The sequence below is a fragment of the Berghia stephanieae genome, chromosome 8 (genome assembly GCF_034508935.2).
Source record: "Berghia stephanieae isolate SIO BIC M18660-M18661 chromosome 8, UCSD_Bste_1.3, whole genome shotgun sequence".
NCBI classification, from domain to species: domain Eukaryota; kingdom Metazoa; phylum Mollusca; class Gastropoda; order Nudibranchia; family Aeolidiidae; genus Berghia; species Berghia stephanieae.
In genome coordinates, this window is record NC_088367.1 from 29,274,038 (window position 1) to 29,291,693 (window position 17,656).

Here is a 17,656-nt window from a genome sequence, read left to right on the forward strand (position 1 = left end):
TAAGAATTCCAAAACCAGACGCCAACCTTTTATGCCAACGGGTTTAATGTGAATTAATATAAAGAGTTTGCGATTTGGGTAAGTAGCAAAGATTCCGTATATTATTATAAGGGTTATAGTGCCTCTCCAAGCATTATCATTTCTGTTCTATTTCTTACGTGAATTACATAAATAATCCATCGTTCATTTTTCCAATATTATAGTCTATCTAGAAATCCGTAGATTACGTCATTTTACGATGCAGTACACATTGTCTCAATGTTTCTATCAATAAGAAAAAATGCAAAAACTTTCGCGTATGAGATACATTGTAAGGTCAACATTATCGCACATAATACAGCCGCACTCTGGAAAAAAACAACATCGATTTAAGAGTTTGGCCTGAAAAATCATCCTTCAAATATCGATCGATTAAAACAATTATCATCACCTTGGCAAAAACCCTCAAACTAAGACTTTGCTAAGTTTGGCGGAATACAGAAATCACTGTCGTCTATTATGGGACAGCGTGGCTGAGCTGTATGGTCTTAGCGTCTTATTCGAAAGATTCCGAATTCGACTAGCAACCACGCTGTGTGGCCTTGAGCAAGTCACCTAGCATTAGCTCACTTTGCAGCGCTGCACTGCGGCTGACGCCTAGACTATACCAGTGTTCCGTTAGAATAGAATAGACCCTCAAAATATTCCCCTTAGGGATGAATAGAAGGATATATTCTATTCTAATCTACGGTCGATCCTGTTTGCTGAAGTAGGAAAAAATTTTCCACAATTTAATTATGGAAATAGATTCCCTTCCCATTATATTTTCTATTAGTAATCTACAGTGATGTATTTCATCAAAATATTTTAATTTCAGTCTATCTGAGATACGGTGTTTTAAAATATAATCAAGTTGCGAGCGTTGAAACATGAGAATGTGCGTTTTATGATAAATATTTTCAACTTTTCATATTTTTCACAAATTTTCATAGACCAAAAAAAATGGATTGAGAAACTCTATTTATACTATTTCAACTTAATGTAAATGTTGCTGCTCGAAGCCCGAAGAAATAAATAACAATGTGAAATTGAATGTATGTAAGCTTCAATTTGATAAACGAAAATAGATAATGTGGACGTTACAGATTTTCCCTTTATCAACAAAACACGACGAATGAAACACTACAGACGATTGGGATAATGTGATACTGACGCCACTATACTTATCCATTTCAACTTATAAATTAGCAAACTGTTAAGAAAATGAGTTTGATGTTTTTGTCATTGACCATTTTATTGATTTATAATGTTTCTTAATGTTACCAGTATCAGCGATTTATAACTTTATAAACGAATTTTAGACAACAGTACAATAAAAACATTTGAACTTTTCAGTGTCTGGATATTATATTATGATATATCGAGGCTAACTCGCAAAAACTCTAAAGTTGGGTGAGAATATCTTTAAAAAAAATTCTAATTAGTGAAAGCTTAAAAGGATCCTTTGCATTTTGTCCCCTCGATTTTCAGATCTAAAATATTATTTCATAAAGAGGAAACCCGAAAAGTCAACAACCATCTGTCTAATCCTTTTTAAAAAAATTGGATTCCCTAATCCATTGTTTCACATTCGCCTTTAAAGATAACTGCGTGGTAATATAAGGACACAAAAAGCCAAATGCAAGAACCATTCATTTTGAGCTAAGACCAATTGACGCAAATTAAAAAATACTTTTCTTCCAACATCCAGATATTTGCATGTTTATTTTCATTTTGTTTAAAAATGAAGGCAAAAATGTATTTTGACCTTTCAATTATCCAACACATCATTTATTTCTTGAGTGCCCCGCCGACTGCAGTTGCTGTTTCTTCTTTTCTTTGTGCTCACGGACAATGAACTCTGAACTTTTCTTCAATGTCTCTCTATCAATCAAGTTTGGAGCGTCCATATGATAACTCCGAAATGACGCCGTTGAGCCACGATGCAAATGATCATCGCTCACGCGAATCGAATCCTCTGGAACACGTTCTTCTTTGAAGAGGTTTAGCTGAGGATGAGAAGAGTTAGACGGTTCCATGATTAACTAAAAAAAAAAACACAAAATCAAACCCTGCATAAAACGGCCGAGAAGACCATGTTTGATTGACTTTCTCAAAATAGTATATTTGGGAGCAGACACTGGTGAAAGAAAAAGATCTCAGAAAAGTGTGTATAAAACAGTGCCAGACAATGCAAGAATAAAACAGAACAAGAACATAAAAACAATCCCAAAAACGTCAGTCTTCTTGACTGGGGAACAAACCTTATGACTAGTCTTGAACACAGACAATGGTTTGGATTGTGAAATGGTGTTCCATACAGACGGATCAAAGTGATCTCGGAGATCCTGGTTGATCATGTAAAACAGGTTTGTCAATTTTCTGTTCCCAAAAATACAGTCTGGCCCTTAATCTGACATAAGCCTTTGTCAGGGTCATATTGATGCAGTGAGAGTGCGCATCAAAGCGACACAAATGTTGATATAGCGGATTAGGCCGACTCCTGACATCAAAGTCTGTCCCAATGCTAAATCACTTGATAAGGGATAATACTATCACGAACTCCATCGACAAATAACACCATACCCTCGCTTTCTTCCCAATATTCTCATCTTTTATATCATTATACCTCTCCAATACAACTGCATTGTGCCCGAGTGGTTAAGGCATTGCACTGTGATCCGGAAGGTCCCGGGTTCGAGCCCCGCTTCAGGCACTTTCGTTTTTTTCCCTTGGGAAAGATTAATTATCCTCAAATTTGCTTATTTGGACATCATGGGTGATTCCTGTTGACATCAGACATTCTGTTTTATGGATTATCCATATTCCTTCATGGAATGCCTAGGCGACGTGGTCATATGGAACCATTGCGAAAGGGCGTAATTTAGTAATACAACTGAGCTGTTTGGTTAGTTTGAAAAGAAATATTGCTATGAAAAACAAAAAAGGTCATTTGGATCAGAAAATAGTAGCAAATAAAATAACATCAACAACAAAACCAAACCACTAAATTAAAAACAATAACAAAATCAATAACATCAACTATGACAAATAATCATAAGATATCATCCCATAACCATTCCCTTAAGGAATATAAATAATCCATCAAACAAGATGTCTGATGTCAATAGGAATCACCCATGTCCAAGTGAGCAAATTGAGGGTCAATAATCTTGCCCAAGAAAAAATACGAAAGTGCGTGAAGCGGGTTCGAACCCGAGACCTTCCGGGTCACGGTGCAATGCCTTAACAACTCGGCCACTTCGCCCCGTGATACGGTGTACAAGGGTTTTAAAAATCTGAAAAGATGTGTGCCGGACAAAAGCAGAAATTAAAATAGGGAATTTTTAAAAATCAGCCTCTCTCGATCTGGGATCGAACCTTCGACCTGTTCCATTACTTAAAGGTAAGGAATCTTGAATGCACATATTCTTCACAAGAATGCGGATTTCCTGTATGAATATTAATTTATATTATTGATATCAATCACAATAATAATGAGAGAATTGAATCGAAATAATGGCCATGATAGTATGACGATGAGGGTGAAAACAGTAAAAATTAATAATAGTGATAATATTGAAAATTGTGATAATGATGATGGTGATGATGATTATGATGATGATGATGATGATAATAATAATGATATCTATAATAATAATAATAATAATAATAATAATAATAATAATAATAATAATAATAATAATAATAATAATAATAATATAATGATAATAATAATAATAATAATAATAATAATAATAATAATAATAATAATAATAATAATAATAATAATAATAATAATAATAATAATAATAATAATAATAATAATAATAATAATGATGATGATGATGATGATGGTAATAATAATAACAATTCTGACAGTCTGTACCATGTTCGGCCTGATAGGTCCAATGGGGACAGTGTTTTCCTTGATGATTTTTAGCATCCTTTCTGTCTTAAGCATGACCATCTCCATGTCATGGGGAATAGCCCCTTGCATTTCTTCTATGTCCTAAATGGAGTATTGTAATTAACAAGACACATGTTACATTTAAATAACTCTTTAAAAGAAATTCATTATCAGTTTTTTTCTCTCATCACTCCATGTGTTTTGTCTAACTAAAAACATTTTGAGCTTTTATACAGAGCAAGATCCACTATACCTTCTCAAACCGCTTTACAAAGAGTCATGACGCTTGGTAGGCGATAATATTACATTTTTTAAATGACAGAGACACCGCTGTTAGCGGCCAGGTACTCATTCTACACCTGATTACGGTGACAGAATGTGAGTAAAGACCTTTTCGAAGGACTCAACTATGCGCCGAACTCAAGACCTTCCGTTCCTAAAGCGAGTGTCATACAACAAGTTCACATAGCCTCCGAGCAAGGTCAAGAACGAAAGATCGTCTTTTGTGTTGATAAATATTTCCCTACAGGCGTCACATTTACCCTCTATAGTCTCATTTCATTATTGACGACACAGTACCAGATCGCATCCCTGCGTAACAGAAAAAAAAAACAAACACAAATAAACAAAACAAACAACAACAACAACAACAACAAAAAGACAACAAAACAAAACAACCATTATTCATCCCCAATGGTAAATTTGTCTATAAGGGTAGCTGGGTCTGTAGGATCTGGCGGACAGTGCTATAGACTAGCGACCTATTCAACGGGTAGCAAGCAATTGCTATTGTTAGTTTCACGCTATATAATAAACCGGATAAAAAACCCGGCTCTGAAGTATTACAAGTCACTGTGCGTCTATGTGGTTTTGTGGTATGACACTGGCTTTCGGATCGGAAGGTCCTGGGTTCGAGCCTTGCTCGGCGCATATTTGAGTCCTTGGAAAAGGCTCTTTACTCACATTCTCCCACCTTACTCAGGTATTAAATGAGTACCTGGTCGATAACAGCGTTGTCTCTGTCGAAAAAAATTGTAATATCGCCTTACAGGCGTCATGTCCCATCCTAAATATCAATTGTTGCTATTTGCCAGGGACCCCTTGTAAAGCACTTTGAGCTCATTTAGTGATATTGGGCTATATGAAGGCTCAATAATAATAATAATAATAATAATAATAATAATAATAATAATAATAATAATAATAATAATAATATTAATGATAATAATAATAATAATAATAATAATAAAAATTATAATAGTAATAATATGATTTTCCCACGGCATGGTAAGATGTGTGAAAATGCGCTATTTCGTGGTTCACATTTATTTATTTATTTATTTATTTATTTATTTATTTATTTATTTATTTATTTATTTATGATTCATATATCATTTAATCTTCGTATACAACTGTACGTTGTATTTAAGGTGCAGTGATATAGAATCCCTGATTATTCTTGTCTACCCGTAAATAGAATGGGTTAATAAAAAGTTTCAATTTGAATAACATGATATTTATTATTAGTCTTGCCTTTTTTATATCAGTCAGGCTCATGCTTTTGACACACCTCTACAACGGAGAATACGACCTGTTCAATTATTGATCACACAATATATTCGAGCTCGTTGGTTTCTTGATGTTCATTCATTGTCAAGGTGCTCTTCATGAGCATACACACACATACAAACACACACACACACACAAACACACACACACATAAACACACACACACACACGCACATCGTTAATCAGTCGGAATAGCCACCGTTCTTCAGGCTGGTTAATTTACAAAACAGTAGAACTGATACTGCCATTCATAATTAATTGATTGTCCGGAAGGGGGATAACTCTAAGATACGATAGAAACTATACGGGGCAATATCTTTGCCTTTTTTCATCAATTTGGATTTTCCTTCTCCGAATTACACCCATGGAGGGCAAACGAAAGAGGGGAAAAACTAGGCCTACCTATATAAAAACATCCTAGAATGGACAGAGATGAATGGAATGGAACTATATGATACCGTCAACAGACGAAGAGAATGGGCAGACTTTTGTCATCACAAAGTGCGGGCAGCCAACGTCAATGAGGACGACGCTGGATAGTGAGTGAGTGAGTGAATGAGTGAATTACACCCACCCACCCACCCACCCACCCACCCACCCACACACACACACACACACACACACACATACACACACACAAACACACACACACACACACACATGATTATTAAATTACTATATCATTTCTGGTTTTTGGACTCATAATTATTCAACGCATTATGAAACCTAGACAAATATACATTATCGGTAGAATTTATTTTACGAACTTGAAATTTATTAACTGATTAAATTATGACCATGCTATTTGATTTGGATTTGGAATTTACTGTCAACAAATAAACTTGTAAGAAATGGTAATATCAATATCTTTTAATCTTTCGGGTTCATAGACTTTCATTTTTATTTTTGGTTTAGCTCTAATTTGAGCTCATATAAAGACAAATATCCACTAAATGTGTTCATAGTATTTTACAGCAACACTAAAAAGGACGCATCTAAGGCACTATTACTTTTCGTTTGTTCTACAGAGGACACATATTTTGTTTCCAACCAGATACTTATTTTGCACTGGCGTAGGTAAGTAGTTTGTGAGGAAAAAGCTTTTGCAAGGACTCAAATTAGGGGCTCCTACCTACCGGTCTAAAAACGTGTGTGTCATACCACATGACCGCAAAACGCAATGTTAAGTTCGACGTGGACATATAAATATATATATATATATATATATATATATATATATATATATATATATAAAAATATATATATATATATATATATATACATATATATATATTTATATATATATATATATATATATATATATATATATATATATATATATATATATATATTTATATATAAACATTTCAAAGATAATTATGATAGTTTGACTTATACAACGTTGTATTGAGCGTTTGCTCTCATCAGGAAGTAGAAGTGAAAGTAGATTGTTGTGTTTTTCGTATTTTTCTTGATCCGTGTTTATGGAGATTCGTCATTACATAAAAGGTGTTTGTTTCTATGTCTGCATGATGGTGTTAGTTAGTTTAGTGTTGCCATGTTCGCTTTTGTGATGATGAAGAATTTTTCTTCTAAGCAGAGGTTGCAAATCTTAGAAGAGGGGGTTTGTATGGTTTTTTTTTCTGTGAGGTTCCAAATGTGTTCGCTTAGTGTAGTAGAATGTCTTTTGTGTATGTTTCTGAATGAAGATTTATGCAGGTTGTATCTGGTTTTGAATGAAAACTCGGTGAGGCCAATGTATGTTTCTTGTTTTGGTGTGTCTGGTCGTGCAACTGTGGCTGGATAAATAACGTTTTGAGTCGGGCATTTGCCGTTTAGTGGGCATGTTGCCTGGGTCCTACAGTTGCATATATATTTACAGGACTAATAACCCAAATCCTTATGGGGCTCATTGTTATTTTGGAAATAAACTCAAATCAACGGAAGATATTCTCCATTACAACAATGAAACTTGTGGTGGAAAACACTGGAAAGTAGGCGGAAAGAAAAACGCCTTCAACTTCTACACAGAACAGTACATTTCAACAAAACAGCAGTAACTCTACCACAGTAATTCACACAACAACACTGTACATCCACAAGGACTTATCATAGCAGTAAGTTCACACAGAACCAACACACAGAACCAACAGATATAAAACAGTTTCTTCCCAAGAACCATCAAGAAATGGAACACTCTCCCACCAGAAATCCTATATATTACTAACAACAACAAATTTGGTCAACTATTAAACATTTATCTTTCAACTCAATAAACACAATAATGGAGAAAGTCACAACATAATTGTTGAAATCTGCAGTGATGGGTAATCCGCCTTTTGCAGATAAAGACGTTGAACTTGAACTTGAATGCTAAATCAAGCCCTTAATGCGCTTCAACAGTCATGACTTCCCTCGTAATGACGCATAGTAACTTAGCAACTGGCTCTAAACTATCGGAACAATGGCGGACGCCCATATGAAATATTATTTCTCCTACGAGCATAAAAGTGTATCCAGAGGAGAAAAACATAAATATGATCATGTTTTGACTTTTATACATTCTGACCACATTTCATATGAAAAGTTCTAGCCAGCTTGAAGAATAAAAAGTACCGATTTTCTTTATTTAGAACCACGATGGCCGCCGTTGCTGGGCGACGTGAAATCAGACTATTGAATCGAATTACGTTCGGTTATCATACATGTTAATATGTGCACCTAGATTAAGGAAATGATCTTACCTCTTCTTGTTGAATCGGTCGAAGTTTCTGCCTAATAGCGTTCAAGGCAACAATAATAGAAGACATGAGTTTGTCTTGGGTGCTCAGCAAGATCTCCGGTTTTTGAAGATCGCTCGACAGAATCAACTCCATCCTCACCGCGTCATTGTAGGCATTTCGTATTCTGTTTATAATAATAATAATGACAATAATAATAATAATAATAATAATAATAATAATAATAATAATAATAATATAATAATAATAATAATAATTATAACAATATTGATAATAATAATAATAATAATAATAATAATAATAATAATAATAATAATAATAATAATAATAATAATAATAATAATAATAATAATAATAATAATAATAATAATATATGGTTTTGATATAGAGCCAAACCCGTATATCCAGCTCAAAGCGATTAACAGTAACGTGGCTACTTTCACTCAAACATCATCATGCATCATGGCTTGTGCTCTTGAGCACGTTGCCGGTCAGCTGTCTCCACGAATCACGATCCTCTGCGGTGCGCATGAAATATGTGTTGCTTTTTAAGTAACGTTTGGCCATTCTTAGGTTATTTAGATAAGTCATTATTTGTCTTCCTCTAGCTCTCTTTCCTTCGATCATCCCAGATGTTGCCAACTTTTCTATTCCATCTCTTCTCCACACATGTCCCAGAAACGTTAACTGCCTCTCTCTGATGGTATCGATCATTATTCTTCCCTTTCTCACCTTCTCCAGAACTTCCTCGTTCGTATAGCTGTCTTTCCATGATAGCCTCAACATTCTTCTATAAACCCACATCTTAAATACCTCTCAACTCCTCGTACATTCTTTGACAAGTGTCCACGTTTCACAATAGGGTATAAAAGGGTACTTATAACACATGTTTCTACTATTTTCATTCTGGTCTTCAACGTTAGGTTGTTGTTTGACACAACTGGTCGCATTTTATGGAAGACGTTTTTTGCTGTTGCTATTCTTTGTTTTATATCCTCTGTGTCACGTGCGTCATGGGTAATGATAGTGCCTAAATATTTAGATTTCTTTACTTCTTTGGTGGACTCTCCTTTACTTGACAAGTGGAAGATCATGTTGTTGTCATTCTTTGAGACCACCATTCATTCAATTTTCTTAACATTTAGTTGCAGGCCCATCTCTTCACTTTTGCACACCAATATATCTAAAATTTTCTTCACGTGTTCTGGAGAGTATGCCATCAGAGTGCCATCGTCTGCGTATCTTATGCTATTCATATTCTGTCCTCCAACGACGATGCCTTTCATATCTTCAATTTCTTTGAATATTACTTCACCATAATATATGTTAAAAAGGTCCGGTGATAAGGCGCAACATTGTCTTATTCCTTTCTCGATGTTGAAGAAGTCCGATGTTTCATTATCTAGTTTGACACACGCTGATTGATTCCAGTATACGTTTTTCACAAGTCGAAGATCTTTACTGTCTACACCGATCTTTTCTAAGATTTTGAATAGTGTTTCGTGCTGTACTGAATCAAAAGCTTTGGAATAATCAATGAAGCATAGATAAAGTGATTTTTGTTTTTCGATTGACCGTTGCATTATTGTTTTCAATGTAAAGATTGCATTTACCGTACTCTTTTCTTACAAAACCAAACTACTCGTCACTTATCTCTGGAGAGATCTTGCTCCTCATTCTTTTTATAAGCATTCTTAATATAATTTTTGTGGCCTGGCTCATTATGCTGATTGTTCTGTGTTGGTCACAGTCAATAGTTCCTTGTTTTTTGGGTATGGTAATGAATACCGATTGTCTTACCCTTTTTGTATATGGCATTCAAGGCTTTTGTCAGAATGTCTATTCTTCGATCGTCGAGGGCGTCAATCAATTCTATTGAGAAACTATCTTGGCCTACCGCTTTCCCCTTTTTCATCTCTTTGCAAGCAGCTTCTACTTCTTCTCGCATAATCTGGGGACCCGTGTTCACAGAAGAGATTTCTTTATCCAAGCACGTCCCTCTTTTGTCATCCGCGTATATATTTTTTATGTATACTGCCCAACGTTCTAAAATTCCGTTGTTGTCGAACAGTATATTACCGCTTGCGTCTTTAACACATTTTCTTGCCATGGCTGGTCGTTTTCCATTTAGATCTTGTGATGACTGGTAGAATTGTTTGGTGTTAGATTGTTTTAGTCTTTCAATTCTGTGACATTCATGTTCAACATAATCTTCCTTTGCTCTCTTACACTCACGTTTTATAATCTTATTAGCTTCTTTATATTCATTGCTGTTGCGTTCTAGTATTCGTCTTTCATTCATCAGTTTCAAGACCTTGTAATCCATCCACTTTTGTTTTGGTTCGTGTTTTTTTCACAGATGGAATAGTTTCTCTTGCAGATTCTGTGATGCAGTTCGATACTTGATTCCAGTTCTCATCTATGTTTATATCTGAGGTCAAGTTTTCATTTTTTTCTTTCACGCATTCTTTGTAATAATCTTTTTATTTGATCGTTAATTCTCAATAGATCTAATTGCAGTTTTGGTTCCACTTTATTTTTCTTCATTTGTTTAAGTTTTATTTTTAGCATGGCTTTGACAGGTCGGTGATCACTATTACAATCTGCGATTAGAATAGTTGTTGCGTTGCGTACGATAATATCTGAATCAATGTTCGACCAGAATAAAGTTTATCAGATTTTTATAAAGGCCAGCTGGGCTTATCCACGTCCACTTCTTTCTATCGTTGTTTTTAAACGATGAATTGACAATAGTACGGTTTTCCAATCTGCACCAATCGACAAGTCTTTCCCCTCTATCATTTTTGGTACCAAGTACTCAAACATACAACCACTCAAACATGCAGTATGAAACAAAGCAATATAATTATGTGAAATATAAAATGAATATCAAAGGGACGTATTATTTCGGAATAGTCTCTGATATGAGAAATGAACCCGGAAAGAGTTTTATGAAACAGTGCTAGACAAAGCAGAAAGATTCATTGCGTCAAAAGCGATTTGCAGTCCCATCTTAAAGGATAACACGGTATGTGAAAGCGTGACATTCAACCTGCGAGTCGCTACTACAATTTTTTAGAGCGATGCAACGCTGCGGCTGTCATGGACCATATAGATGGATCTAAGTTGACAACGTCACTACCACATTAGCTCATTCGTCTGTAGTGTTTCATTCATCCTGTTTTGTTTATAAAGGTCAAACCGAAACGTCCATTTTATCTGTTTTCGTGTCTTAAATGGAAGTTACATTCAATTTCACATTGTTATTTATTTCTTAGAGCTTCGAGCAGCAACATTTACATGAGAAAAATTGAAGATATGTCTTCCAAAACCTGCTAAGTCACATTTTCATCATTCAGATAAAACTGCAATTTTTGTTGTTGTCATTTATTTATTGACTTAAGGAGGAAAATGCTTATTTTTATTGCCTCAAAGAACACTGTTCTGAGTGTTTCGGAGCATTTTGAAAATGTTCTCTGGTGATTCTAAATGTCCAAATGATTACTTGAGAGTGGCAACTCATTTTCTATTTGAATGTGACTTAACATGTTTTCAACTGATATTAAGTTGCTAAAAACTGTGGACTGTAAACAGTAATAAATAAAAATGAATATAACAGCTTAACCCTCTCCTTACCAAACATAGGAAAATCGTCACACTCGTTACGATACAACTAACAATTTTCTCATTCTGTTTTCTTTTGCACATCACAAAATTTAAAGAAATTTTTTTGTTATAGCTATAAAAAACATGACACTGTGTTGAAGAGCTCATTTTGCTGAACAATATTATGTATAGAATGTAGTAACTTGTTGCTTTTTTATTACTCAAACACAATAGCAGAAAAGTTCTTGCGATACATACATTTCTTTAGCAAAACATGCTCTACAACACACTGTTCATTTTCTTTAAATTTTATGATGTAAAAAATAAATTTGAATAAGGAAAATATTGTTTGTATCGTAACGAATGTGACTATTTTCATATAGCTGGTAAGGAGAGGGTTAAACTGGAATACGCTCTTTTTTAAAAACTTACTTCAGGATATGTGTGGCATCGTAATTCAGAAAATTGTTGGACTTTGAAGCAATGTTAAACCGTTTCCTCAATTGTTCATTCACTTTTTGAAGATCTGCCTTTTCTTTCTTCATTTGAGCGATGACATCCAACTGGTCATAGAAACAGGCTACGACATTCTGTGGTAGGGATGATATCATTTTAAATAATTATAATTTTAAAAATTCCCTTTATTCATCCCAAAGGAGAAATTTGTCCTAGAGTCTATTCCAAGGGAAGTCTGTAATAACCCAAGCTTTAGCCGTAGTGCAGGGCCGCAAATTGAGCGAGGTGACTTGCCCAAGGCCACACAGCGTGGCGGCGGGTGATCGAACTCGGTACCTTTATGGGCGCGAAGCAAAGACCGTACAGCTGATCCACTCTGCCCCAATTTCAATGAGTGATCAACCATCTCAATCTGATATTATGTCGATATGAATAGGATTCAACAGTCGTGACTTCACTTCCCTCGTAACGACGCGTATTAATATAATAACTGGTTCTAAATTATCGGAACAATGGCGGAGGCCCTTATGAAATACTAATTCTCCAACGAGCATAAAAGTGGATCCAGTGGAGAAAAACATTTTAAATTAGATCATGCGTTGACTTATATACATTCTGATCACATGATGTGAAAAAGTTCAAGCCAGCATGAAAAATAAAAAGTACCGATTTTCTTTGTTAGAACCAAGCTGCTCTAGAACCAAGCTGCTCGTTGCTGGACCGAAGTGGCATCAGACTATTGAATCCACTTGAAGGAAGTTAGTTCTATTCTTAGTGCGACTATGGGGATCCCGATAGCTCAGTTGATAGAGCACTCGCTTCACACGTAAAGGGACCGAGATCGATCCCGGGTGCTGTCGATATTTTTTCTGACAACCCCACCCCCCCACCCCTTTTCCACCCAGAAGCGAATGGGTAGCTGAGTCTGTATTGGCGGAAAGTACTTTGCGATAGACTAACGTCCTATCCAAGGGATAGCAAACAATTGCTATTGTCCTTTCACGCTATAGAAACAAGGATAAACTCCAGCTCCACGGGCCGAATGGCTCTGACGGACTACTTCTTTTTCTTTTTTTTTGTGCGGTATGGGGTCTAGTGGCATGACTCTCGCCTTCGGATTGGAAGGTCCTGGGTTCGAGACCCGCTCTGAGCGGCGTATAGTTGAGTCCTTGTTAAAGGCTCTTTACCACATTCTTTTATCGTGTACTTGGCAGTTAAATGCATTGCATCTGTCCGAATTTTTTTGGTTGTAATATCGCGTAAAAGGCGTCATGTCTCGTCCTACATGTTAAATGTTGCTGTTGACTGGGGACCCTTTGTAAAGCGCATTGAACACGTTTAGTTGGTATTGCGCTTTATAAATGCTCTAGATTTTTTTAAAATACCGTGCTGAAGTCCAGTTTGGCCGCTTCTAGAAGCAACTGTTATCAGTGATGATGCCGGTGGACTAGACAATCAAATTGACGATTCAGTTGGTTTATATTCTCTGACAGAAAGAGATGCAGAAGTGGCAATTGGATTCAATAGTCTGAAGTCACGTCGCCCAGCAACGGCGGCCATAGTGGTTTTAAACAAAGAAAATCGGTACTTTTTATTCTTCATGCTGGCTAGAACGTTTCATATGTCTTGTGATCAGAATGTGTAAAAGTCAAAACATGATCAGATTTATAATGTTTTTCCCCTCTGAACACGCTTTTATGCTTGTTGGAGAAATATTTCATACGGGTGTCCGTCATTGTTCCGATAGTTTAGAGCCAGTTACTAAGTTACCATGCGTCATTACGAGGGAAGTGACGTTACGACTGTTGAAGCGTATTGCTGAGTAACACAGAGAAAAAAAAAACACATGAAAGATCGACGCCATTTCGATGCTGGCTCGATTTGAGGCCAAACTGGACGGGCATGGTATGGATCAACGTGCACTATTTTGCAGGTCTGACAATCCAATTCAGTATGGGCTCATTGTTGTTATTGAAATCTCAGAAATGACGCAAATTACTGTTCATTACAACAATGTTAAACTAGGCCCATGAATGCGTTCGGATGTCAGACCTGTATATATGTACATGTCGTATGGAATTAATTCCTTTAACAAGAAGCTGATTGTTGAATCTATAGTTTTTAAATAATCTGAGGAGGATTATCTCAGGGGCGTGGCTCTATTGGTTCAAATGGTGCCTGGCACCACATCCATGTTTTAAAAATGGATAACAGCATTAAAAAAAATATGTAATACTGAGAAATGGTATATACCGCCTTTTATCAACAGTGCGAAACAGACTCCCTATCTGTCACAACGCCTTCTATCCACGCTTCTATCCCGATTCACACAATCTGTTGATGACTGTCAGCGACTGTGTCACCATGGCTGAGCGAGTGACTGGATTTCCCCACTCAAACGATTGCAATGAGCGGATTTTTGCTGGCACCATTTAAGGCTATTACTATTAGTGTTGCCACATTGAATACCTGAGAAAATGGCTCGAATTTTTACCATCTTCACATACGAGAAAAAACCCGCCTCAGGTACCGAGAATTTGTTGCTCCAACTCTGTTGGACTGGGTAATAATAGCTAATTTGGGTCATTTACGCCATAGTCATAGTATGGTAACTTCGACCATCTTTATTATTATCGAAATCTAGATTATTAACAAGTTCATTTGTTTCTCTCTCTTTGTCGTGATTATTGTATATAGTAATTTATTATTATTATTAATATTATTATTATTATTATATTATTATTATTATTATTATTATTATTATTATTATTATTATTATTATTATTATTGCTGCAAAAATTGATATGAAGGAATGTAAACGAGTTAAGCCAAACCTTTCTTGATAGTGATGCTTTATGAATGATCTTCTTGTGAATATGCGTGTTTGACCGACACTGTTTAACTCTGTGTGTGTGTGTGTGTGTGAGTGCGCGCGCGCGCGTTATCACACACACACACACACACATATATATATATATATATATATATATATATATATATATATAGAGAGAGAGAGAGAGAGAGAGAGAGAGAGAGAGAGAGAGATCTTGTAGGGTGTCATGTTTGATTTCCGAAGTGGAATGGGGCTGTTTCATGACGTACATATAGTACTCTTTTAGTAGGCCATGAGCTGTTTACATTCTTACGCTTTGTACTTAAGTTTTTGAAATTACCCTTTGTTTGATTGACATTCAATGTCTGCATGTATCCCTTTAGTCATTTCCCTCAGTGTCCAATCTCCAATCAATATATTCGTTCGTGATTTCTATAAACAAACTCAAACTATTGAAAAGATGTGCAGGGATAGAAACATCACCATGCAAATTTACTTTACAAGTATGTAAGTATTTTCTTCTTCTTTTTTTTTTTACTTTCTTTTATATTTACAAATATAGCATGTGTAAGCCATTTTCGTCTGGCACGACTTTATACTGTAAGCATGCCACGCCGCTGATTAACTTTATAGTAATGTATGCCATTTGGAGGAAAAATTGTATTGTTTAATATCGGTATTAAACTAAACTTTCGTTTCTGTTGTGCCCATTAATCACCAATCGTCTTAAACACGGGACTGTGAAGGATTGAGCTTGATGCTTGAAAGGGGGCAGCGTGGCTCAGCGGTATGGTCTTTGCTTCCTACCCAAAAGGTACCGAGTTCGATCACCCGCCGCTGCCCTGTGTGGCCTTGAGCAAGTCAATTCGCCCAAGCTTAATTTGCGTCGCTGCTCTGCGGTTGATGCCTGGGTTATTCCACTCTTCCCTTGGAATAGACCCTAGAGACAAATTTCCCCTATAGGATGAATAAATAGTAATTTTATTTTCATTTATTTTAAAATCCTAAGCTTAAATTATGAAACTTGGAATAAAATATTTTATTTTTATTTGTCGAGAGAAGGTTTTGCTTCTTAACAACTCTCTCCTTATAGACTATTTTCACATTTTTTCTCTAAAAATGTCATATCTATCCAACATACAAATATATATTTTAAAAGCCAAATTCAGAAGGAATAATTACATGATATGTATAAATTTATTCAACAAAATAAGCGGTTACAAAATAACATTTAATTATCTATAACTCATATTTAATCGTAACTAGATATAACAACAAAATTATTTTTCTTCAAATTTTGTGAAGAGATAAATGGTTACTGTATCTCTTGTATCTCTTGTAACGATCGTGAGGATTTTCCTATGAATGGTAAGATTTTTTTTAATTTGAGCTTTTTTATAGCGCAATATCCACTAAACGTGCTCAAAGCACTTTACAAGGGGTTCCTGGCCGCAGCAACACATAATATGTAGGACGAGACATGACGCCTGTTAGGCGATATTACAATGTTTTCAGACAGAGACAACGCTGTTAACGACCAGGTACTCATTTTACACCTGAGTACGGTGAGTAAAGAGTCTTTTCCAATGACTCAACTACTCGCCGAGCGAGGCTCGAATCCAGGACCTTCCGATCCGAAAGCGGGTGTCATACCACAAGACCACATAGCAGCACAAGATCAGAAAATATGTGCACCTTTATCTTACACCGGTGCTTGCTTTCTAATTTCTCAATATGAATGGTAAGGAAAGAAATAAATTTCAACAAACGTCAAATGTCCTTAGTTCGACCATTTCACCTAAAAACTTTGGTAAATCCCGACAAAACAACAAAGTAGTTCACATTTAATCGAAACGAAATTGAATCCACTTTCCCGCGTCTTGTTCAGCCTGATAAAATAATATCAGACTGAGCGGTGAATCAGTAATACTGAGTGTAGAATAGGATTCAATAGTCTGATGGCACATCCGCCCATCAACAACAAAGAAAATCGGTACGTTGTATTCGTCATGCTGGCTAGAGCTTTTTCACATGCCATGTGATCAAAATGTATAAAAGTCAAAACATGATCATATTTATCATGTTTTTCTCCTCTGGATGCACTTCTATGCTCGACGGAGAAGTATTTCATTAGAGCCCCCGCCATTGTTCCGATAGTTTAGAACCAGTTACTAAGTTACTAGGCGTCATTACAAGGGAAGTGACGTCACGACTGTTGAAGCCTCTCCAATACTGCCGTACTCTGGAAAAACCCATATTTAAATGATTGGCCAGAAAACTCGCGAAGTCTCAGGTTTGAGGGTGAGCTTTGGCAAGATGAGGCCCATTGAATTCGATCGATATTTGAAAGACGAGTTTTCTGGCCAAATTTTTAATTATGGGTTTTCCAGAGTACGGTAAAGTAATACGTTATTTTGGGAAGACTAAGGAAAGATTTCTCTTCCATCAGTTTTGCTGGGTTAAATAATGAAAAATAAACGAACTGACGATCTAGCATCACGAATAGTTAATCTTTTTAAAGTA

General features: G+C 35.8%; 1 protein-coding gene across 1 annotated transcript in view; it reads right to left on the bottom strand.

Moving 5' to 3' along the window:
- Positions 1–1,727: 1,727 nt before the first annotated feature.
- LOC144978479 (uncharacterized) overlaps positions 1,728–17,656 on the bottom strand; it is a 56,034-nt gene continuing 40,105 nt past the window's right edge. The window contains exons 11-14 of the mRNA XM_078924623.1: positions 12,277–12,434; positions 8,242–8,404; positions 3,908–4,030; positions 1,728–2,027 (exon numbers count right to left, since the gene is read on the bottom strand). Coding sequence (XP_078780749.1) covers positions 1,806–2,027; positions 3,908–4,030; positions 8,242–8,404; positions 12,277–12,434 — 666 coding nt within the window. The 3' untranslated portion in view covers positions 1,728–1,805. The remainder of the gene's footprint in view (positions 2,028–3,907; positions 4,031–8,241; positions 8,405–12,276; positions 12,435–17,656) is intronic.